The 23,437-nt window shown below is 36.5% G+C and overlaps 3 protein-coding genes and 1 long non-coding RNA gene across 7 annotated transcripts; 2 read left to right on the plus strand and 2 right to left on the minus strand.

Annotated features, from left to right (window-relative positions):
• Positions 1–336: 336 nt before the first annotated feature.
• LOC18599045 (Cornichon family protein) lies at positions 337–3,435 on the minus strand. 2 transcript variants are annotated; one of them, XM_007028843.3, is made up of 4 exons: positions 3,160–3,435; positions 2,898–3,079; positions 2,076–2,198; positions 337–658 (listed from the first exon to the last, which is right to left on the minus strand). In XM_007028843.3, the coding sequence occupies exons 1-4, from the start codon at positions 3,232–3,234 to the stop codon at positions 601–603; spliced, it is 438 nt and encodes a 145-aa protein (XP_007028905.1). In that variant the 5' UTR covers positions 3,235–3,435; the 3' UTR covers positions 337–600. The 2 variants fall into 2 exon arrangements, with proteins under 2 accessions (XP_007028905.1, XP_007028906.1); XM_007028844.3 differs by lacking the exon at positions 337–658 and adding an exon at positions 1,615–1,940.
• A 253-nt stretch (positions 3,436–3,688) lies between these two features.
• Positions 3,689–4,593, plus strand: LOC108662058 (uncharacterized). Of its 2 annotated transcripts, XR_016026446.1 has the most exons (3): positions 3,689–3,846; positions 3,987–4,258; positions 4,383–4,593. It is a non-coding gene; the product is annotated as an uncharacterized LOC108662058 (long non-coding RNA). The 2 variants fall into 2 exon arrangements; XR_001927836.2 differs by having other exon boundaries at positions 3,987–4,407.
• A 413-nt stretch (positions 4,594–5,006) lies between these two features.
• LOC18599046 (uncharacterized) lies at positions 5,007–9,387 on the minus strand. The gene is made up of 2 exons (XM_018121106.2): positions 5,468–9,387; positions 5,007–5,354 (listed from the first exon to the last, which is right to left on the minus strand). The coding sequence occupies exon 1, from the start codon at positions 9,327–9,329 to the stop codon at positions 5,589–5,591; it is 3,741 nt and encodes a 1,246-aa protein (XP_017976595.2). The 5' UTR covers positions 9,330–9,387; the 3' UTR covers positions 5,007–5,354; positions 5,468–5,588.
• A 142-nt stretch (positions 9,388–9,529) lies between these two features.
• On the plus strand, positions 9,530–23,265 carry LOC18599047 (uncharacterized). Of its 2 annotated transcripts, none has more exons than XM_018121120.2 (15): positions 9,530–9,661; positions 9,770–10,003; positions 10,810–10,914; positions 11,040–11,189; positions 11,688–11,804; positions 12,407–12,517; positions 12,704–12,766; positions 12,862–12,988; positions 13,165–13,247; positions 13,651–13,867; positions 21,011–21,138; positions 21,456–21,530; positions 21,675–21,795; positions 22,286–22,448; positions 22,834–23,265. In XM_018121120.2, exons 2-14 carry the CDS (start codon positions 9,872–9,874, stop codon positions 22,384–22,386), a joined length of 1,530 nt encoding a protein of 509 aa, XP_017976609.2. In that variant the 5' UTR covers positions 9,530–9,661; positions 9,770–9,871; the 3' UTR covers positions 22,387–22,448; positions 22,834–23,265. The 2 variants fall into 2 exon arrangements, with proteins under 2 accessions (XP_017976609.2, XP_017976608.2); XM_018121119.2 differs by having other exon boundaries at positions 9,578–9,661; positions 9,760–10,003.
• Positions 23,266–23,437: the final 172 nt, after the last annotated feature.

Below are 23,437 nucleotides of genomic sequence, written 5' to 3' on the forward strand. Positions count from 1 at the left end.
TTTTCATTTGATTTTGCTCTTCCATAAATTATAAAAGAAAAAAGATAGTTCTACACAAATAACTAGTGGTAAATGAGGATTGACTTATGCTAAAATGGCATTATTTTGTATGGTTTCTCTTGAACCTCATATAACCTTGTAATTGTTAAGTAGAATACCTTCCTCATTCTTCTATCCTCATTATTGTCTTTAACTATATCTAGTATGAGAGTATCTACTGCAACTATCAAAACTTCCCTTTTTTTTTGGATGATTAACTATCAATCAGTGTAGTAAGTCAATAAGAAACAAAAATGCTGGTGAAGCCATGAAATATCAGATGGCACTGAAAAAGGATTTGGTTTAATCACTTCTTGAGGAGGATAATAATCCAATCTCTTCATCATTCTTCAAAACTTAAACACTGTCTACAGAACCTCTCATTCATATATATGAATCAGCCATGATAAATCAAGGCGTATGACCGCCCCCAAGTGAAAAACATTTAAGAAACTTCCAAGTTCTGATACATCTACACCTGTCAGCTAAGTTTCACTTTCTATATGGATCAGAAATATGGATGACGAATTTACAAATACAACCTACCGTACTGCCCAGGAATCAAAATGCATGCACCTCATCCTCATCAAGTAAAGAGCTGAAAGCAGATATTATAAGCCTGCATTTTGGAGGTTATTATCAGCATGTATAACACAGAGAGAGAGAGAGAGAGAGAGAGAGAGAGATAGCTCCTTCAATAAGGCAGAAACAAAGATATAAAGAAACTAATTAACAAAGAAAAGTCTTTAAACTAAAAGGCCCTAAACATCAAACATTCTATTTCTCTCAAATACAAACCTTTTCTCAGCAATAATATCCTTCAACATTTTATAGTTATCTTAAATTATGCCCAAATAAGTGAGATGATTGGCATAGATAAATATACAGCAAACAGCATCAGACCTGATCTACATTTGACCATTCTTGACTTTCACCATTTTCTTATATAACACAGTCACAGCCACTGCCCTTGGATTTGTTCAAGGAAACTCGACCAAATCACTGTCAAGGTGATCTAATGCCTAAAATTTTATTTTTTTCAAATCCAAAGGCAGTAAAAAACAGAACTACAATCTCTTCACGCCAATGAAAAAAAGAGTTCAGTTGTCTTCAGTGTGACCATACATAGACATCTCTTTCAACAACATTTCTGGATAGGGTCCAGACACACGAGCACTTTGTTAATTTAGCCATTGTCCTAGCTATAGGAAATCGGTCACACGGATCTACACCACTAGCAGTTTACTGTAAGAACCTACTGAATTCTACTAATTTTTATAGTACAGATGATAATTTCCCTCAGAGAAATATAAACAAATGATGCTTGCATGAAGTTTGAATACTTTTCACTACTCATAAGATACATTAAGTATAGCTAACATGCTAAATGTCAGGAACAGAAACACTTCAAGTCCAAAGACACATAATACCTCTTAATGGAAATTGGATGTTCCATACATGTTGAAATAAGTTTGTTTGCACATATGCCATAACTTTATTAATAGCAATTGCTTTATGGAAACCGTCAAATTTCAGTTTTGAAAATCAAATTCTTGGATCTTAAACATTCAAAAGTTTCCTGAGAAATGAAATGAAATCAGATATCACAATGGATAGATTACTATTAAATTTTGGAGACATTAGAAGCTACTTCGCATAATGTAATAGTAAATTCACTAACTTACTCATGCACACGATATTTGCAAGAATCAAAACTGTATATACATCATAAGGTAAAATGGCAACCTACTTCAAGAACAGAGTGACATAGGACATGCATAGGCTATATTATGACAAGACGACTGACCAAAAGGTTCCTAAAATACTAGTAGAAATGAGAGGATCGAAGGTCTAGTTCTTCAAACTTGGAACGGAAAAAGGATATGCTTGCGGCAAGACTTCTACACTCAACAAAGAGGGAAAAGCTTGATTAGAAAAATTAAATCATGAGATAAGTACATGGCAAGGCAGAAATAATAAGGATAATTAGAAAACTAGCTAATTGGAAACAAAGTATTGTTAACTGCAGAACCAACCTGAACAAAATTACAGTGAAGAGAACTAAATAAATGCCCAGCTTGACATATCGATATTTTTTCTCAGTGCCAATATCTCTGAAAACCTCAGTGACATCAATAAGATGCTTCCGATTCAAGTACCTGAAAAATTCAATTAGCAATCATTAACATAGTGTAGTCACAAATTAAATAGAAAAAGTTGTCAAAACATAATGATACCCATACAACCATGACAAGGTAAGTTAGTTGATTCACTTGTTGACTCCTTTTGTCAACCACTTATACAGGAAACCTGATGCAAGCATTGCCCACAGATACCATTTACAAACAAAACTTTTTCCTTTTAAAAAACTTATTGTTTGAAGAATTTTCTTTCACACAACCACACACGTCTGCCACTGTTGAATGGTGATAGAAGCTTATAGAAATTTCACAACTTTCAAAACATGATGAATCCATTAGAAAGCATGATAAGATCTCTTTGCAAGGATCCAAATCAAAGTTCTAAATTAAAACCAAACCATTCAATTTAGATCAAAGAAATATTGGCTCAACAAACACAAGCTACTTGTAATATTTTCTATCTCGTTCTTGCCTATCACAAACACACTACTGAAATGCCACCTACGGCAACGCAGTTTATGAAACCAAATCAACAATGCACACAACTTATCATCATTTTCCACCGACAAAACCTCAAATATTGACCCAAACCAAACCAAGTAAAGCAAAAGAAATCCGGTTCGAGCTCAAAAACCAGTACAACAACCAGTATAAACTTAAATGTTTGCATTTTTGTTTTTTAATTTAGTGAAACAACTAATATACATATATACTTACAGCATGAGATGATAAGCAGTAAGGGGAAGAAACAAGAGAAACATAAACCAATGCCAGGTGAGCAGGAAAAGAGCGCAAAGCAGTCCTTGCAAGAGAAACTCCGGGACAACAACCGCATTAATCCGACTCGATGCTTCGAAGGGATTCAGATGATCAACCTCAAGATCCGATAACGACAACAACTAGACCCAAAAAATCCAAAGGATCACTCACAGTATTCTAAAAAGAAAGTTTGACAAAAAGAAGAAAGGGGAAAAATTACCTGATAAAAGGTTGAAGCGAAAAGAGCTATGTTGATGAAGAAACAGAGAATCCAGAAAATTAAATCCCAAGCCATTTCCCGAACAATGTGAAAGGTCAGATTAGGGTATTATTTTCCTAGAGAAAAGAAAAACAGAGAGAGAGATACCCTCTTTTCAAATGGTTTATATTGTGAAGAGATCGGATGGAGTACAGAGTAGTGTTTCAAGGAAAGAGGACCAAGGCTTTTTCAAGTGTGGGAGCGTGCCTACTTTTCTCTGCTCGCTCTCACTTCCAAGATTCCAGACACCAGGTGCAACGTGATCGGATGTTAAACAAAATTTACTCTACAGTACCATTTCTTTTTTTGACTTTTTAAGACTACAATAATAAAAAATAATAATAATATTTAACAGTAAATTTTTTTTTTTGGGAAAAACAGTCATTTATTTGTGGTGAAAAAGTTTTTACTAGAAATAAATTTCTTTGACAATAAATAACTAGTTATCTGAAAATTCAATTTATTTTTCTTTTTAGAAGAATATATTGAATTTCTACCCTGTTTAGCAGAGATTAATCAGGTACTTTTCTGTCATTTTACGCTGGGCTTTGTCGCATTTCTAAATGCAAAAGCTGCGGCAAGACTTGCTCTGCTTGAGGTGCTTCAGTTGTAGGTATTGACCAGAATGAGCATTTGAGCTGGTTGAAGGTATAGTATTGCATGTCTGTATCTTGATGTTTTGAAATTTATGGTCATCGATTCATTTAAATCTCTGCACATGTACATGTGCATGTGCATAGTGGTTATTTCTGCCCAATATTTAATGCATAAATTGCTATTGATTGCAGTGAGATTCTTCTTTTGTGACACACACACATACTGGGTTCAGGACGATCCTTGGGCACTTTGATTGGAAGCTGCTTAACGATGCAGATGTTCTGGTTTTGCCCCTGCCCTGGAGTTTTCCTAGAAAACTGTAGTCTTTCGCATTTGGTGCAGTCAGCATCTGTTGTCATGAGAAATGAGAGTGGCAGGCCTGTTTCTTGTATTAAACAACGGAAAGAATGATCATAAACCTTCTCCTGCCTATGGCTAACAAAAATCACTTTTGCAATACTTGGTAATTCTCATGAAGATCAGTCCATAAATTCCATGAATTACAGGATGGGTGTCAACTTTGAGTTTCTAATTTTTTCTGTATATATTAGAAGCACCGATTGACTGTAAATTTTAACATTTTCCAGGCAGCAATAGTGGAGCTCGAGCTGCTATTAGCCTATTAGAAGGAAATTCCCTGCGTGTACTTCTAGCCGTCACTGAGTAGACTTGGGAAGTTTGCTAGGCAACTGCCTTTATTTTGAGTAGACTTTGAAAAATTTTGTGCAAAAATTGATACAAATTGTTAAATTTTGATTAGACTTTAAGAGGCCTCCCATTGTACTCGTAATGCTCTAACCCAACACTCAATTTGGGAAAGTTATTACAAATATCCTATCTCCTATATTTTGCTCTACTTTTGTTCTTTAAATCTGGTCTACTAGATAGGTTATAGCATGAGCCAGTGTAACCTACAGATGAACTTGGAACTAGGAATGAAATCAAACTACTAGGATTTAGGAATGACATGAACAATGATATCTAACAAATTAGCTGATGGAAAAGAACAATAGACATCCATGGGCACTAACTCTAACAAAGAGTTGCAAACGACATTACCACAGGCATTAACACAACCGCTATGTACTGGTATCATGCAAAACAAAGAAAGACACTCCTGAAACAATTTTCCTGTTGAAATTTGTTCCTGACTTTCAATCAATCACAAACAAGCTGAAAGTAAGCCATCCATCAAATTCCCCAGAGGTATACTGCAGTCTGCAGGATGCAAATTAGTCCTGCAACTCAGGCTGCATATGCTAGACTTCATTGTACCATTTGAACATTATAAACCGCCATTAATTCCAGTCAAAGCTCAAAGTTATGTTTGATTTAAAATTTTGAAATTGAGAAACTAATACTATACAGAAGAACAAAAATAGTGGTATTAGACATTCTTATTCTTTCTTTATGTTCACCAAGAGAACAGAACTGCAAGAACGTGCAGTATTCAAAAGAGACAGGGACAGCCATATAAACAAAATCCGCAGCTGGGCAACAAACTCCCTATCTCCAAGCCAATCTCATTTTTTTACAAGAGCGCCATATGGTCGATGGACCTGCAAATGTGAACAAAGGAATATCAATCGGGGCTGAACCCGTTAAATTGTCCAAACTATTCAAGAGATTTTATATATTTCCAGGGCCTAGAAGCAGAGTATCGAAGAGATACCAATCACGGAATCTTTCTTCTTCTTCTTTATTTTTTTCCAAAAGGGACTCAAGCCCTATAACAGAGCATCCAAGAGATACCAAAAAGCAAGTGGCCCCCCGCCCATAACTTCTGTACATTATCAGCTACGGCGTTTTGTTGGTCGAACTGTTTGCCAACCTTGACCTCTACATTTCCAATGGATGATAAAGCCACATTCAGACTTCTTACATTCAAGGGCCTGATTTTTGCAAAGCTTACGGCATATATTGCAAGGAAGGGAGTTGTTCATCTTCTCCACAAAAGTGAGAAAGTGTCGATGACCAAAATAATTATAGGTACTCCCAAGCTTAATATATGGGAGTTCCCCAAGAACACATTCAGGATGAAATGAATTGTAACAATCTGCACAATGATAGAACCAATGCTTTGGATGTCTTTTCTCTTCGCATATACCACAATAATGTTGATCAGAATCATCATGGTAGATGAGATTGACGGGGTGTTCATGGAACTTGGACTTAACCTTAGGTGGCTCTGTACTACATCTGAAATCTAAGACGAATTCGCAACCACTCCCGCATCTGTATACACCTTTGTCATATATATTGCTGGAACAAGCACTACAATGACCTGTATAATTAGGATGAAACAAGAGTAGGTGCTCATGGCTTGGATGCCTCAAGGTGTCTGATAATAAACTACATTGAATGTCAATCTGAAATTCACATCGGTTGCACACGTATGCAAAACCATGGTGAGAACGCAAACAAGCACTGCAAGTACTCACGTCATCAACAACAGCAGGATCTGACTCTTTAAGAGTGAGCTGATGTCTGTGAAATGGGTGTCGCTTTTGTCTGGGCAATTCAGCGCAATTTTTATGGAGAAAAAATAAGCATCTTTCACAGCCATAAAAGGGAGCAGAGACAGGCTTCATGCATGCATCGCAAATATTATCAACTTTCACCTCATCACCAAGAATTAAGAAATGTTCATGGACGGGGAGTTTGATAGATGTCACTATTCCATCCTCTTCAAAGCGAATTTCTTCATTAACATTGAGCCTTTGATCTTCATCATCTAGCTGAGTTGTTCTATACGAAATTTGCTTTTGGATACTTGCCTGAGAAGAATTTTTACATTTCCAATGGATGATAAAGTTGCACCCGAGTTTTGTACATTCAAGAGCCTGATTTATGCAAAGCTCACCGCATATACTGCATGGAGGGCAGTCCCAGATCTTTCTGACAAATGTAAGACGGTGAGGATGAACATGGTGTATGTAAATGCTTCCGAGCTTGATATATAGGAGTTCACCAAGTACACATTGGGGATGAACAGAAGTATCACAATATGCACAGTGATAAAACCAATACTTTGGATCTCTTTCTTCTTCACAGATATCACAATAACATTGGTTAGGATCAACACGATCAAAGTAAGTTAAAGTAAGAAGGTGTTTGTCATACTTGTAGGAAGCCGTGCGCGGTAGTTTGATACATTTAAAACTCAAGGCAAATGATTCACAATGCTTGCATCTATATGCACCTGTTCGAAATGTTATGTGCTCGCCAGAAGCACTGCAATTCCCTTCATACCTGTGGTCAAGATACAGATGATGCGCACCATGACTTTCATGCTTCAAGGTGTCCGATAATAAACTGCAGTCAATGTCAATGTGGAAGTTGCATTTTTCACAATTGTAGGTAAATCCATGATGAAGTTGTAAACAAGCGCTACACGTTCTTGGGTATTCTGCATTATTTGGCTTGTAGAGAACGAGCGGGTGCCGATGTAGTGGATGTTGCTTTACACTAGGCAATTCAACACATTTTTTATGGAGAAAAAATTGGCATTGTTCACAACTGAAGAAAGGAGTTGAGAGAGGCCGCATACAGCCGTTGCAACTCCTATCATCTTTCACTTCACCCCCAAGGGTGAGAATCAAGATGTGTTGGTGAAAGGCATGTTTAATCACAGCTGCTATTACATCCTCTCCATGTCTTACCTCCTCAATGACACTAGTGATCAAAGATAAAGCTCCCTTGGGCCTCTGATCTTCATCATCCGGATTAGTTTCATCCCAAATGTAATCATCTGTTGCACATCGCACATGAGCTATATACTGGTGACATATATAACAATAATAACTCCCATACTCTGTATTTACTTCCTCCTGACAAATGTTGCACATCCGCTTGTTAGATTTCTTTTGTCGAAGAAAATGTTGAAAAGTTATTCGATGAGGGTGTCGCATTATTTTGATAGCGCTTGGCAACCTAATGCAATTCTTGTGAATCACAAGGTCGCATTCACTGCATACATAAGGAGTGCGATCTCCATTGATGCCACAGAAATCACAGGTGAACGAGATGGGCCTCAAGAGAAGCTTGAATGGGTGCTCATGAGTTTCAACTTTAATATCGCGCGGAAGGGAGACATCCTCAACGTCTTCAAGCAGGTTGCCAAAGTCGCAATCAGAGCAGTAATAAACAAATCCCTTACATTGTTTTTTGCACAAATAGCAAGAACATCCCTTTTGATGACTTGGTGGCTCTGCCAAAAGAACAAGAGAATGTTTGCGATGGGAAGAGTGATCAATCTCGCGAGGAAGCTGAGCACATTTCTTATGAAGGTGGAACTTGCATTCAACACAGCTGTAAATAGGACCTGAGAGTACTTTCCCACATCCACGGCAGGAGCCATTGACTTCATCACCATGCTTCTCCACGAAGATCAATTGATGCACGTGACTAAAATGTTGAATCACAAGAGTCTTTTCAGTATTGAGTGGTAAAAGCAGCGCGCAGGTGATGTGAAGATTGAATTTACAGGAAACACAGTGATAAATAAGTCCCCGCAAACCGCTGTTACAGAAACTACAAGTAGCTTGAGAAGGATTCAGCCATTCTGCTTGAAGAACGAGAAGATCTTCGCAAAAGCAATGAAAGGGGTGATCAAATTTAAGGGGTAGCTGAGCACATGTTTTATGAAGGTGAAACCCACAATCGATGCAGCTGTAAATTGGACCTGATAGAAGCTTTCCACAAGCAGAACAAGGATCTTTGATTTCATTCTTGTGCATTTCAAAGAAGGTCAATGGATGCTTGTGGCAAAAATATTCAAGTTTAAGGAACTTGCCAGCAAGGAATTGCTTAAGCAAAGCACAACCGGTGTCAAGATAGAAGTTACAAGAAGAACAGTGATAAACAAATGCTGCGCAAATAGAGTGACAAAAATTGCAAATCCTTACGGTTGAAGGAAAATTTGGTGATATGGGTAGAAGAATGAGAGGGTGTGAAGGGTGGAAGGGATGATTCAATTCCAGGGGTAGCTCTGCACATTCCTTATGAAGGTCAAACTTACTACAATCCAAACACCTGTAAATCGGACCTGATAATGGTTTCCTGCATCCCTGGCAATCACCGTAGACTTTCTTGTTATACTTTTCATTGAAGATCAATGGGTGTTCGTGGCTGAAATGTTCAAGTTTTTCAAAGTTTCCAGCAACGGATACTTGAAGATTAGCACAGTTGACGTCCAGGTGAAATTCACAAGCAGCACAGCGGTAAACGAATCCCATACAAAGCCAGCCACAGAAATTACAAAAGCATCTAACATAGGGTGCTTTTGCAAGAAGAATAAGAGGGTGCGGAGGGTGAAAGGGATGATTAATCTTGGGTGCTAACTTAGCACATGTCTTGTGAAGATAAAATTTGCATTCGAATTCAGGGCAGCAGTAGCCCAGATCCCTGACTTCTTTCCAACACCCAGAGCAACGAGCCGCATCGTACTTGTTCCTCCGCCACGAGGATTCCAGCAGATGTTGATGGCTAAAATGTTCAACCATCTCCCTCTTGCCCTCTCTCTTCGCACTCATTCTTAACAGCTCAGATCTCTCCTTAACCCCTTAGGAGAATTAGACAGCACTGGGCCGTAGTTGCCTTTCTTTTAAATCATATAAGAAAATACTACCATATATAGAGTCAATGTAGATACTTATCTGATTGGTTGTTAGTGATAAAGACAACTTGCCCTGGGCTGTTTGACCACGTTTGTTGAAGATTAGAAATTTCGGACAAGTTTAAGTGACTCCGGGTGCAACTGACTTTAAATATCTGTCATCGTCAGGAACGCTAAGTCAATCACAGAATCTGTTTCCGTTCCCAGTAAGAAGTATTTGCCGCCCTAGCCCGAAGGTTAAAATATTAGGTAGGTCATTTCTGGATCTCCTCTGTTTCTGTTTTTCTTTCTTTTGTTTTTATTCAATGACCGATGAAAGAAGCGCGAGGATTTTGTTTCAAACTCAGTCCAAAACAGCAATTCAGGTCCAAACCCATTAAATCAACACCAAAGGCATAGTAAAACCCCAACGGCCTAAATTCAAAGCACAAGTCACCTGAATCTTCTTCTGCAGAAGCCATGAAGCTGCTGTCTCTGAACTATGATCACAAAGCACTCCCTCTTAAATCCATTCACTCTCCCAAAACCACTTACCCAAGAACCATTCAATCTTGCTCTCTCAGGCAGGACCTCAAAGGCCGGACTGTTGCTGTAAGCACTTCTTAACTTGCTTTTATTTTTTCTTCGTTGTATCACATTTTTCGTTGTTATCTCCAAATTGTGACTTCGTTTACTAAGCTTAATCACAATTCAAAGAAGAGGATTTTGCACATTATCTGCGTGCTTCATCCTGATTAGTACTAGCATTAAGATTGGTTTTAACTAAAAGCTTAAATTTTGGTTCCAAGTTGAAGGAGTTGCAATGCTGAAAAGGAACACAACGAGAGTTTGGATTTAGATTAATGGGTCATTTTTCTTAGCGGAAATAGTTACCTAAAACGTGCTTGGATATTCACAAAAGAAGCAATATCATTGATAGCCAAAGGTGTCCACTGCAATTAATTTATTATATTCGCTTTTCCAGTTTTGCGGATTTCTTTTCTCTTGTATAATTTCTACTTGTTGGAATTTCAACCTATCATAATGTGCTTAAGGAGTAGGCCCGCTTCACTTGAGAGAGGAATAAGTGAAGACAAAGGAAATGAATTATATACTGTAAAATAACAGCGATAAGCAGTTCAGGCGGTAGATAGCTAGCCTTGTGCACTTCAGAGACGAAAGCAAAATTATGCAACTTGAATGTTGTCTTATCATCTGAAGCTGTTAAGGAAACTGGCATCATAGAAATTCAATTTAATTCTTTTTTTAAAAAGAAAAATTGGAATCTCTACCCTATTTAATCTTGTTTAAGTACTTTCCAGTCATTGTATGTGTGGCTTTCTCTCATTGGCACACAATGTGTTGTTGAAGGATTCTTTTAATGCAAAAACAATTGATATATCACAGTTGAATTGCAGGTAGTTGGCTTGGGAACATCTGGAAAAGCTGCAGCTAGGCTTGCTCTTACTCGGGGTGCTTCAGTTATAGGTATAGACCAAAATGAGAATTTGAGTTTGTTGGAGGTACACTATTGTCTACTCCTTCATGCTCTGAAATTTATTGTGGTCACTAAAAATCTCTTCATATGTGCATGTGCACACTGGTTCTTTGTACCGAATTTTAATGCATAACTTGCTATTCATTGCAGCAAGATCCTTCTTTTGTGACACTGACACAAACTGGGTTAAGGACAATCCTTGGCCACTTTGATTGGAAGCTGCTTAATGATGCAGATGTGGTGGTTGTTTCTCCTGGAGTTCCCCTAGAAAACTATGGTCTTTCGTGTTTGTTGCAGTCAGTAAGTTCATGTCTTTATTTTAGGAATCTGTTTTCATGAGAAATAAGGGTTGGCAAGCCTATTACTTTTATGTGAACAACAGAAAGACTGACTGTAGCCCTCTTAGCTATAGCTAACAAAAATCGTTTTTGCAGCACTTGGTAATTCTCATGAACATCAGTTTATAAAATTTTATGACTAATAGGATGCAGTTAAATAATTGTGTCTTTTATGGAAACTACTTATTTGATGCTTTTGTATGTTCATTTACAATTCATTCACACGAATTGCATTGAACAGCACGTACTGACATAAGTGAAGTTACAATAGGACTTTTGCATTTTGGCATCTTTGTTCCTACAGAATATGGAGGGTAATATTGTGATTTTTATCTTGCATTGCTGCCTAATTTCATTTGCGAAGTGAACAAAAAGGACTGTAATTATGCTTCTATAAACTTTTCATTCCTGCTATGCTCAAGTTAATAATTTTTTTATAATCATTTCTGTCTATATGCAGGGAAAACAGGTCATGTCTGAGTTGGACTTTGCAGCAGAAGTTCTCCCAAAAAGTGTCAGAATTTTGGCAGTGACAGGAACAAATGGGAAATCCACTGTTGTAACTTATGCTGGACAGGTTCCTCTACTATTTGGTCATATTGTCTTTGTATCATATTATCTTTGTATTAATGCATTATTCTTGTTGTGTATTCTTGATATTAAAAGGTCTCACATTGCTAGATGTCTAAGATAAGTTGTTATAAAAGAAGACACATGATCACTCTTAGTGGAACCTGAAAAGTAAGAACTGAAATGAAGTAACATGCCTTTTGAAAACAGGTCTTGTTTAGAATTAGAGGAACACTGCCTCAAACATATATTTTTTAATTGACACCAAGTTAGCTCTTTTATCTTCAAAAGCTGCATTATCCATGATTCCATGTAACCGTCACTTGCTGTAAAATGAGGGTTCTTCTCGTCCTTCCCAGTTCACTTTCTTTTACGTATGACAATTAATCCATGGAGCAAAGGGCAATTGAAACCAAGACTTCCTCCTCCATCCTGTTCTTATGGGGGAAGAAATGCCCTCTGACCTATGGCCATGGCAGTATTGACAAGATAAAAGCTATAGTAATTGGGGTAGCTTTATATTCCTGTCTTTCTGAGCATTAAGTTTTTTTGTATAAGCTCGCAACACTCTTCCTGTGATTTATGTTTATCTTGATCATTTGATGGCAGATGCTTAGTCATTTTGCTATTGAAACATTTGTGGGGGGAAACCTTGGAAATCCACTCTCTGAGGTTGCCTTTCAGTGTTTCAAATTGCCATCAGAAGAATGCAAGCTTAAGGTGAGTCTCGTTGATGTTCTCCTTTTTTTGAATGATATCTTATCGTGCGATTCACTTATTTTCTCAATCTGCTTTTTTAGAATCATAAATGTCCATCATCTCCTTAAAGTCACTGTCAACTATCAGTTTCTAATTTTCTCTAATATATAGAAGCACCTATAGACTGTACATTTTGACATTTTCCAGGTTGCAGTAGTGGAGGTCAGCAGCTATCAAATGGAAATTCCCTGTGTGTACTTCTGCCCTACTGTGAGTAACATAGGGAAGTTTGCTTGACAACTGCTGAAGTGCTTTTATTTATTAATTTTTAACTTTTAATATGGTGATATGAAACATTTTTGTAGGTTTCTGTGGTATTAAATCTTACCCCTGATCACTTAGAAAGACACAAGACAATGCTGAGTTATGCAGCAACTAAGTGTCGTTTATTTTCTCACATGACGAACACCAAGTTGGGACTTCTTTCATTTGGTATGTTCCTTTTTGACACTGCATAAGGAAGTAATCCTTGTTTATTTTATTCCACTTCCACCCTATTCCATATTCATGAATTGTGGACTTGTAACCCCCTGATGTGTCTAAGGGTCAATTGTCATGGAGATTGCAGTTGCTCTTTCTTTTAACAGCTAACCACATTTTCCTTTTAGGGAATCAGCACTTGGATAAAGCAATTAGGAAATATTGGAACAAATTTAATCTCGCTTGGATAGGAGCTTTTCCGGGAGTGGAAGTAAGATATATTACTTTACTTGTAGTCATTGGGAAAAGTTTGTATTTTAGCCATACTTTAATCTCTTTAAATGCCATTTTTATAGTCTAGTTCAAGTCCCTAATAGATATATTGGTGGCCCAAATACATAGATGGTCGAATATTTGGTATTCTGGTTGTAGGGCAAAGCATTAGGAAATTAAGTTGCTCTAGGCTGTTGTAACATTGACATTGCTAGGTCCTTTCTTCACTAAATAAATAAAATGAAAATTGCCAAGAAAAAGCCCATGAATTTTAATGCTGAGAATCACACTTATTTTCTTAGAACCACTTGTTATAAAAATTGGTATGGAAAGTATAATTTTTGTAATCAGTTGTCATTAATTTGCATGGGATGTGGATGGTAATTGCTTGTACGGGAAAGATTGATATGGAGGCAAAAATTGCCAGCTTTGAAGTTCCTGATATAGGAGTTGCATCACAACTGCAACTTGGTGGCATGAGAGCTAAAGGGAAGCACAACTATTGTAATGCTGCAGTGGCTGCATTGTCTGTGGCTGGACTGGATGTTGGAGTGGATGTTGAAGCCATCAATGCAACAATTGAAAAACTGAGGGCACCACCTCATCGAATGCAAATTGGTAAGCATCATAATTCCAATGGACATAGTTGGGGTATTCTTGATGGTTCTGCTTAGCTAAACTATATAGGTGTCATAACGTGCGGGTCTGAAAACTCGATCGCTAGACGTGGATGACTTAGAGAGTCGAGCTATCTTGGAATCTTTTTTTTAAAACTATAAACATGAATTAGATGAATTTCTATTTTATGAACGTGATGAAAAAGGGTAAAATTCTCAAGCTTTTTAATTTAATTTTATTTTTGATCTGTTTTCAAAGAATTAGGAACTGATAATAATAAGAGTTAAATTGTTGTGCTTTTTATATGCTTTTGTGGAACAAATTATGCACATGTGATGCGAGTGAAAAATGTTGGTCATCTAACAATAATTGTCATAAGGAACTTTGATTCATAAAAGTTGAGCATCTGATTACATTTCCATTTACATAATTGATTTCAAAAAAAAAGATCAACTTGATCATATTGGTCCTGTAATATCTTGAGGTGGCCTATTAAATACTCATTAAGCTCGTCGTTTGAAAAAATCTCCCTCCTAAGCTCTTTAGTCTTGTTTGCCATTTTCTCGCTTTGAAGGCTACCTCTTTCATTTGCATCAATATCCATTCCATTTTAAATTGCTTCCTTCGGAGGTCTTGCTCATACAAGTCTCCCATTTCTCGTATCCGAAAGTAATCTTGTTTGCTGGCTTCATATTGTTCTTTATAGCCCTCCATGGTTGCTTCCATTAAATTACAATCGCTCTTGAGTTCTTGTATGGTTCGTTCCTGTAATTTTATCCTGTTTTATGAGGTATTATTAGCGGTTTGCATTCCTTGAATTCTGACAATTAAAGATGAACATGTCGTATTTGAACTTTCAAACTTGGTTTTTCACTCATTTCGTCCATCAAAAGCCTTGAGAACTTTTCTCAAGGCTTCTTTCTTTACTTCCTCTAATTCAGCTTCGTATTTGCATTTCATATTCATCATTTCTATCTCAAGTTTTCTTCTAGCTAGCTCATTTTCTACGAGAATATCTTGAGATTCTAGACCAACAGGGAATTTGGATGCACTTTTTGGAGGACATACGACATCTTTTACTCGTTGGGTATGCTAAGCTAAATATCTAGTGGTGACCTCATCAGTGAACCTTCTTTGATCCGCCCTACTTATTTTTTTTCATACTTGAATAATATCTTTGATCTTTTTAAGGGTTCTCGGCTCTTTGTACGTGAACTTTAGTTAGTTGAGCTTGTGTGTCATTGGTACAAATTGCTCAGATCCAAATTGCCTTCGTACCATTATTGAAAAATAACTAATTACTCTCCAAAGTCCCATTAATGGTACTCATGGTTCATCTCTACACTTGTACATCACTAGCATCCTAGGCATCTAGGGAGCCCTTCAAGTCACTTTCACATTTACAAGCCTCTGACGTCTTGCAATTCATTCTTCTTTTTTCTTGTAAACTGGCCATTCACTTTCGCAGAATACGCAGATAGGACAACTTTATGAGAGGAACGCCTTTTGGAATCTATCAACCTTGCACTCAAAGTGGCTCTTTATCTATATAGTAAGAAGCTGGACACAACTGATGAAACGTCTTTCTCTCTTCCGACGATAATAGTTCAATGACCTCAATGTCTCAGCTATGACGGCAGGAGTGGGGTTGATGTTCCTTGTTACTTGGTCGAAAAAACTATGATTGAGACTTTAACATATCCTAAAATTTTCGAGAAGATTATCAACCTATATATTGCCAAGGCAAAGGCAAGATAACCTTGTTCATCTTCTGTATGTTTCTTAATATAACTATTCAGGAAACTTCATGAAAGGCACTTAGTATCTTTTTTTTTTTTCAAGTTTTGATCAACCTTTTCAGTTGTGACATTTAACAACTTGGCTAGTTTCCTCCGATGCCTTGTCTTTTGAACTCTCTAGTATACCTTGTCGGGTTGCATTTGGTCTATATGAAGTAATGATAAGTACTCCTCTATTGTCGGTGTCATATCGACTTTATTGAACACGAAACACCAGTAAGAAGTATCCTAAAATTGAGTGATTGCCCTAAGTAATTGATCATCCACGTCCACATAGAGAAGCCATGTGATGTCCCCATACTTGTTGCAGAAACTCTCGATTATTGCGCCTCTATTGCTCCCAAATATCTTTTATTTCTGAAAAGTTGTTTTGTTTAAGATCAAGATGAATCTTCTCTGGGAGAGTCGGGATATGCCCCTTGGTCAGACAGTTCTTCTCGTTTTGTTGAGCTTGTCTCATTTGTAGTTCGACCTCATAGTCATTTCTGTACTTATTGAGTGAGCTAACCAATGACGATGCCATAGATGTAATCAAGATTCCTTTAGTCAACAGTTATTGTATAGCCAATATTTCGCTATATACAATGATGCAAATGGGTGCATGACAAATGAAAGAAAGAGGAAAAGAATATTCAAGTTAGTACAGTGAATTACATTAACTTGCATTAGAAATAAAAATGGGAACTATTGTCATGGGTATTTATCACGTCGTTGGACGTAATCTACTCCATGATTCTTATTGTTTTAGTGAGGAATTTAAAGTAGAGGGTGTAAAAGGAGTTTGTTTATGTGTGCCTAATCCAAGGTCATATTCTTTAACGCACGGGTGAGGCTCTACTTAGGGACAGGGCACTTACAACACTCTATATGTTAAGTTTGGTTTTGAATGAGGTTAAAGGTTTCCAAATTGTTCCTCACTGTGATCCATTTGGATTATTAAGGCACCTCGATCCTCACCCATTACAGGTTTCGAATGGATTAGGTTCAATTTGAGTGAGAGTGTTTGCTAGCCCGTGCGGAGGTTATCAGCTCACGAGAGCGTAGCTACTAAACTCCCTCCTAAAAAGGATAGAGCCCGGGTAGAAGGCTCATGCATGAATGCAACATGTGTTGTGTGTGTGAAGGAACGTACCAACCTTTGATGGACAATGTCACATCCCTCTATCCTAAATTCTCCACAATAAAAAAGTAATAAAATAATGACTATAAAACAATTAATGCACAAAACCATAAAGCATAAAACAAATGCTCGAATTTAAAGGAAATACAGAATTATTTAGGGCTTAAGATAACTTATGATTAATTACAACTTGGTGACTCCACTTGGGAAAAAAGAGAGTCGAGCCATAATTAATGAGACAAGCTCAACAAAACGAGGGGAACTATTTGTCCAAAGGGTATATCTTGATTTTCCCAAAAAAGGTTCATCTTGATATCAAACAAAACAACCTTTTAAAGATTAAAAATATTTGGGAGTAGTGGAGGCACAATAGCCAAGACAATTTTCGCAACAAGTATGGACACATCGCATGGCTTCTCTATGTGCACGTGGATGATCAATTATTTAGGGTAATTACTTAATTTTGGGATTCTTCTTATCGATGTTTCGTGTTCAATGAAGTCGATATGACATTGACAATAGAGGAATACTCATCATTGCTTCATATAGACCAAATGTAACTTGACAAGGTATACTGGAGAGCTTAAAAGACAAGGCATCGGAGGAAACTAACCAAGTTGTTAAGTGTCACCACTGAAGAGGTTGATCAAAATTTGAAGAAAAAAGGAGATACTGAGTGCCTTTCATGGAGTTTCTTAAATAGTTATATTAAGAAACACAAGGAAGATGAACAAGATTATCTTACATTTACCTTGGCAATATATGGGTTGGTGATCTTCCCGAAAATCTTAAGATATGTTGAAGTCTCAATCATAGATTTCTTCAATCAAGTAACAAGGAACATCAACCCAGCTCCTGCCATCATATCCGAGACATTGAGGTCGTTGAACTATTACCGTTAGAAGGGAGAAAAGAGTTTCATCGGTTGTGCCTAGCTTCTCACTATATGGATAAAGAGCCACTTTGAGTGTAAGGTTGATAGATTCTAAAAAGCGTTCCTCTCATCAAGTTGTCTTATTCGTGAATTTTGCGAAAACGAATGGCCAGTCTACAAGAAAAATGAAAAATGGATTACAAGACTTTAGAGGTTTGTAAATGTGGAAGTGACTTAGATGGCTCCCTAGATACCTAGGATGCAAGTGATGTACAAGTGTGGAGATGAACCATGGGTACCATTGATGGGATCTTGGAAAGTAATTAGTTATGCTCCAATAATGGCACGGAGAAAATTCGGATCCGAGCAATTTGTACCAATGATACACAGGCTTAACCAACTAGAATTCACGTACGGAGAGTCGAGAACCCGTAAGAAGATCCAAGATATTATCCAAGTATGAAAAAAAATAAGTAGGGTGGATCAAGAAAGGTTCACTGATGAGATCACCACTAGATATTTAGCTTGGCATGCCTAACGAGTAAAAGCTGTCGTATGTCTTTCAGAAAGTGCATCCAAATTCCTTGTTGGTATAGAGTTTCAAGATATGCTTATAGAAAATGAGCTGGCTAGAAGAAAACTGAATATAAAAATGATGAATATGAGTGCAGATATGAAGTTGAACTAGAGGAAGTAAAGAAATAAGCCTCGAGAAAAGTTCTAAAGGTTTTGATGAACAAAATGAGTGAAAAACAAGTTTGAAAGTTCAAATGCGACATGTTCATCTTTGGTTGTCAGGATTTAAGGAATGCAAGCCGCTAATAATACCTTGAAAAACAAGATACAATTGCAGAAACGAACCATATAAGAACTTAAGAGCAATTGTAACTTACTGGAAGCAACCATGGAGAGCTATAAAGAACAATATGAAGCTAGCTGGTAAGATTACTTTCGAATGCGAGAAATGAGAGACTTGTATGAGCAAGACATCCGAAAGAAGCAATCTGAAATGGAATGGACATTGATGTAAATGAGAGAGATAGCCTTCAAAGTGATAGAAATGGCAAACAAGACTGAAGAGCTCAAGAGGGAGATTCTTTCAAAAGATAAGCTTAGTGAGCACTTAATAGGCCATCTCAAGATAGTGCAGGACCAGTATGATCGAGTTGGCCTTTTCTTTTGAAACCAATTATGTAAATGAAGATGTAATTAAATGCTCAACTTTTATGAATCAAGATTCCTTATGACAATTGTTGTTGGATGATCAATATTTTTCACTCCCATCACAGGTGCATAATTTATTCCACAAAGGCATATGAAAAGCACAACAATTTAACTCTTGTCATTATCAGTTCCTAATTCTTTAAAAATAGATAAAAAATAAAAGCAAATTAAAAATCTTGAGAATCTTACCCTTTTTCATCACATTCATGAAATAGAAATGCATCTAATTCATATTTATGGTTTTAAAAAAAGGATTCAAAGACAGCTCGACTCCCTAATTTATCCACGTCTAGCGGTCGGGTTCCCGGACCTACACGTTACAACAATAGGGGTCTTAAATTGTTAAATCTAACTTGAAATTTTCCTGCCATGCCAAATTAGACTATAGAATTGCTGAATTTGTACCTTTGCTGAAAGGCATCTAGCACCAAACATGCTACGGCTAGACCACATCTTAATAGAAACCTTTTGAACCTTGCACCATTTCCCTCCTAAGAAGGGTAACAACTGCTAAGCCAAGCTTGGGTTGTTTCCACTAATAGAAATTGTTCCAGAGATACATTCACCTTCTGGACAAAGTTAAAGAAGGTTTTAATAAATCATGAAGACTAAAAATAGTTGTGCTTTAGCTGAAGGCATTAGCCCTGACAATTCTAGCGAAGAAATGACATTTTGTTTGACATTCTCTTTTTCCTTTTCTACTTTTGTTTAATGGTAGCAGACTTATTAGAATTTATGGTGGTTGTGCTGAGTTTTCTAGCCTTGTTATGTTTGTAAAATCCCTCATCAAATTTATTGGCATTATATGTAGATGAATATGGTCGTCTTAATTTTGTCTGCTATGCAAGTTATAATATCATAAAGGTCTTGTTTGAGAACAATAAATAAGAAAAAGCTTCTACTATTATGTGCCAGTGCTCAAGTGGTATCAAGCTGATCTTTAATTTGGAATTATCTATTAGAGCATAACACATGTCCAATGTAACAAAAAAAATTGCCACCTAAGGAAGTTGAACAGCATAATTGATGCTATTTACAAGTTAAGTTGTTGTCACAATTAATCACTTATCTCATTGTCTTTTAACAATAGTCCAAACAGGTAGGTTTTTCTACCTCTGAAATGATTTGCATGTAGATGCAACACTTAGAGCTTGTTTGGCCTAGTTTTTTTTTAACTTAAAAACTATTATTAAGCTTTTATGAAAAATAATAATTTTTAGAATTAAGCTAAAGCTGTTTGGTAAATTGTTTAACAAAATAAATTATGTAAGCTCTAATTTCAGTTAAAATTACCATAAAGGGTATACATGTCATCTTCAATCACCTAATAAGTTATAACGTAATGTTTTAAATTTATATATAATTTCATATGTTAAAATCGAAGAAATCAATAAAAAAAGAAATAACTTTCAAACTTGTATAGTAGCAATAGTATTAGATTTTTATTGATCTAACAAGCAATCGGACCATGATGTTTCAATTTAAAAAAAAAAAAGAGAAAAGAGGAAACGATGTATTTAATAGTAAAATTTTTTTTGGTGAAAAAGAGAGAATCTTTAAAAAGTATTTGAATACAGTTTTGAATTTTAGATTTTTTTTCTCTCAATCTTTGTAAGAATAAAAAAATTCTAGATTTTGATATTCTGTTGTTGGGTCTTCTGTTTTTTTTATTAGTTTTTGTAGAGAGAGGTAGAGAAGGGGGAAATTATGATTTACATTGAAGAATGGTAATTTGTAGAGGGAAAGAGAGGAGAGGGAGATTAATTGAGAGGGGTATTTCCTAAAAATTAATGTGTTTTTAAAAGAAGATAAGAAAAAGCTCCTCCCTGGAGCTTTCTTTTAAGCTCTTTTTTTAAAAATTTTGTTTTTATAAAAAAAGTTGTTTTTTTTTAAAAGCTTCTCAAAAGATCATGTTTGACCTGGATTTTGCTTTTAAGAGGTAGATAAGTTGAAAGAAAGCTAGGCCAAACGTGCACTTAGTGAAGTTAATTCCATCATATATGTTGAGTTTGAGCATTTAAACTGCTAATTTTTTATGAGCTAATCTTTAGATTATCTGCCTAGTTCCTGAGCTTTTAGCAGGACACTGCTCCTTTCTGATTCTTGGCAAGTTGTTCATCATGTAGTATGCAAGGATATCCATGGGCTTACATGGGTGGATGACAGCAAGGCAACAAACGTTGAAGCTGCATATGCAGGACTTACGGGTCTGAAGGGACAAAAGGCAGTGATTCTACTTGGTGGCCTTGCTAAGGTTGGATATTTTGCTTTTATTCTGTTTATACTTTTCTTTTCATGACTACTTTGGTGCCTTTGATGTTTGGCTGCAAAACTTAGCAAAACGTGATGTTTGTTCCCCCTTTTTGGCATCATAAAATTGAATTAGAGCATTGGATGTGGCTGAACTTGGACTTTGCTTACCATCCCAAACATGATATTGGTTGAGTCATGAGATAATGCCTTCTTTTACATTTTCTGTTTCTTAATTCTCTATAAGACTTTCATAGGCAGTTATACATACTATAACCATGCTGAATATTGGTAGATTGTTTTTTAATGTTCACTTTGCAGGTCTTACATGGACCAGCATCAAATGGTTTTGAACAATTGATAGAGCCACTGAAGGGCCATAGATGTGTAATAACTGTATGTGAGATGTTTCTTCTTGATATATGCTCGTTTGCTATGTATTGATTTCAGTTTCCAATTCAAAGTTCTTACTTCCTGTGTTTCTCCTCCTTTTTATTTTTGTGCATTGTTTCTAAATTGCTTTTGTGTGAACGCCCAAAGTTTGGGTCTTCAGGATCCCTGATTCATGACACGTTGTCCGATAATGGTCTTAGCATTCCTTGTATTCAAGCCTCAAATCTGAAGGACGCAGTCAAACATGCTAGGAAGATGGCAAAGCATGGTTTGTTCTCTTCAAATATAGATTGTAGTTTATTATGTTCTTTTACTCATATGGTCATATTTCCTTTCTAAGATAAGCTAATTGTCTATCACACAGTTGTGCCAGGTTGCAATCATTATGCTTATTTAGTTTAGATTCATGATCCTTCTTAGGCAGTACTATTATGTATTTCAAGTTGTTTGCCATGTAACATATATCACATACTCTTGAGTTGTATAAAGAGAAAAGCTAAAGGTGAAAATATCATAATAGATTATAAAATAGGTGCTACTGCTTTTGAACATTCTTGAGCATAATCTCAGAAAATAAACTTTTAACATAAAAAGTCAAAATAAGAAAGTGGAAGAGAAAGAGAACGGATTAAAATATCTTGCTTCTAATTCTAACAGCTAAGTTTGCCTTCCAGTGCTTCATTATTGCCGCCTAGGATTTTGGGTTGTTGGTAGTGATGATGACATTGCATTATTCATATATATCGACATTGATGCAGGTGATGCCATTGTTCTAAGTCCTGGTTGTGCTAGCATTGACGAATTCAAAAATTTTGAGCACCGAGGGTTGGTTTTCCAGGAGCTGGCCTTATCCTCATAATACATTTTCAATGGTTATGAACTGTGCATTAAAAAATCAACTCTTGCAGTTGATGATAACAGGTTCGTAACGGATTTTTCTGTAAGCTCTAAATGTCTAGAAGAATGATCAAAGGATTCAAAGCATTAGTCATGCTTGAATTGGCGTTATGGGGAATATATTATTTGTCTTTTGAAGTTTTCCATAGAATGAAGTATTTCAATTCACCAGAGAGGATCATGTATATGCAATATATCCCTGTTTCCAACTTCTTGTTGGGCATGAGCATAAGCCTTTGAATATGCCAATGTCTCTGTGACTCCTTTTGTTGCTAAATTGGTGAATTATCTACAATATGTAGGGAGAAGGTATGATCACAAGTTGTTTTGCTCTTGTACGTACCGTCTCTGAATTGTGATGGTGTAACACAATTGGAGGATCTTAGGCTGACTTTTCCTTGAACTGCAGGTAGAGAATCAAAGAAGAGCCCTTACGCATTCATTATGGACGCAATTTCGAGCATGCAGAGAGAGCTATCATGTGTCTTTAAGGGTTGCTTTTAATCGTTTCATTTACTGGTGGAAATGCGGCAAGGTCTAGATTGACAGGTTAACGTTTCTTTCATCAGCAGACTGCTAGCAACTCTATACATGGAGAGTTGAAGAAAGCTCAGATTCCTGTTAGGGATGTCACTGAATAGCGGTATAGCAAGGCAAGGATACCTTAATTATGTGTGTAATTGAAGCAGCTGTAAATCATTTCACAAACCTGGAGCTTCCTCTTCTGTGTGTAATCAAAAGCTCTGTCTGCATGGTTTTGTTACTCTTTTGATGTAAAAAAGAAAAGAAAATTGTAGATATTCCTTCCTAGTTACTTTCTACTACGCAATGACTTTGTTTATTACACCTCCCTGAGTTTTACCATGAAGAATTCAACTTATTTGAAGCAATGACAATTTCTTGGAAGAGTTAAGAGTTGGTTTTGGATTTAATTAACTTTTCCACATCTGACACGCTATGTCCTGCGTACGCGTACGCCCTTTCAAAACTATGCTGCTATCACAATTTTTATA

This window comes from Theobroma cacao, chromosome 5, assembly GCF_053813885.1.
Source record: "Theobroma cacao isolate CCN51 chromosome 5, ASM5381388v1, whole genome shotgun sequence".
NCBI lineage: Eukaryota > Viridiplantae > Streptophyta > Magnoliopsida > Malvales > Malvaceae > Theobroma > Theobroma cacao.

Excerpts from the sequence above, each read along its gene's own strand:
- LOC18599045 (XM_007028844.3), bottom strand. The coding sequence starts at position 3,234 with ATGGCTTGGGATTTAATTTTCTGGATTCTCTGTTTCTTCATCAACATA. Across the intron at positions 3,080-3,159 it reads TCGCTTCAACCTTTTATCAG|TTGTTGTCGTTATCGGATCT; the intron begins GTAATTTTTCCC and ends TTTTGGGTCTAG. Across the intron at positions 2,199-2,897 it reads ACTGCTTATCATCTCATGCT|GTACTTGAATCGGAAGCATC; the intron begins GTAAGTATATAT and ends TGAATTTTTCAG.
- LOC18599046 (XM_018121106.2), bottom strand. The coding sequence starts at position 9,329 with ATGAGTGCGAAGAGAGAGGGCAAGAGGGAGATGGTTGAACATTTTAGC.
- LOC18599047 (XM_018121120.2), top strand. The coding sequence starts at position 9,872 with ATGAAGCTGCTGTCTCTGAACTATGATCACAAAGCACTCCCTCTTAAA. Across the intron at positions 10,915-11,039 it reads AGAATTTGAGTTTGTTGGAG|CAAGATCCTTCTTTTGTGAC; the intron begins GTACACTATTGT and ends TATTCATTGCAG. Across the intron at positions 21,531-21,674 it reads GCCATAGATGTGTAATAACT|TTTGGGTCTTCAGGATCCCT; the intron begins GTATGTGAGATG and ends GAACGCCCAAAG.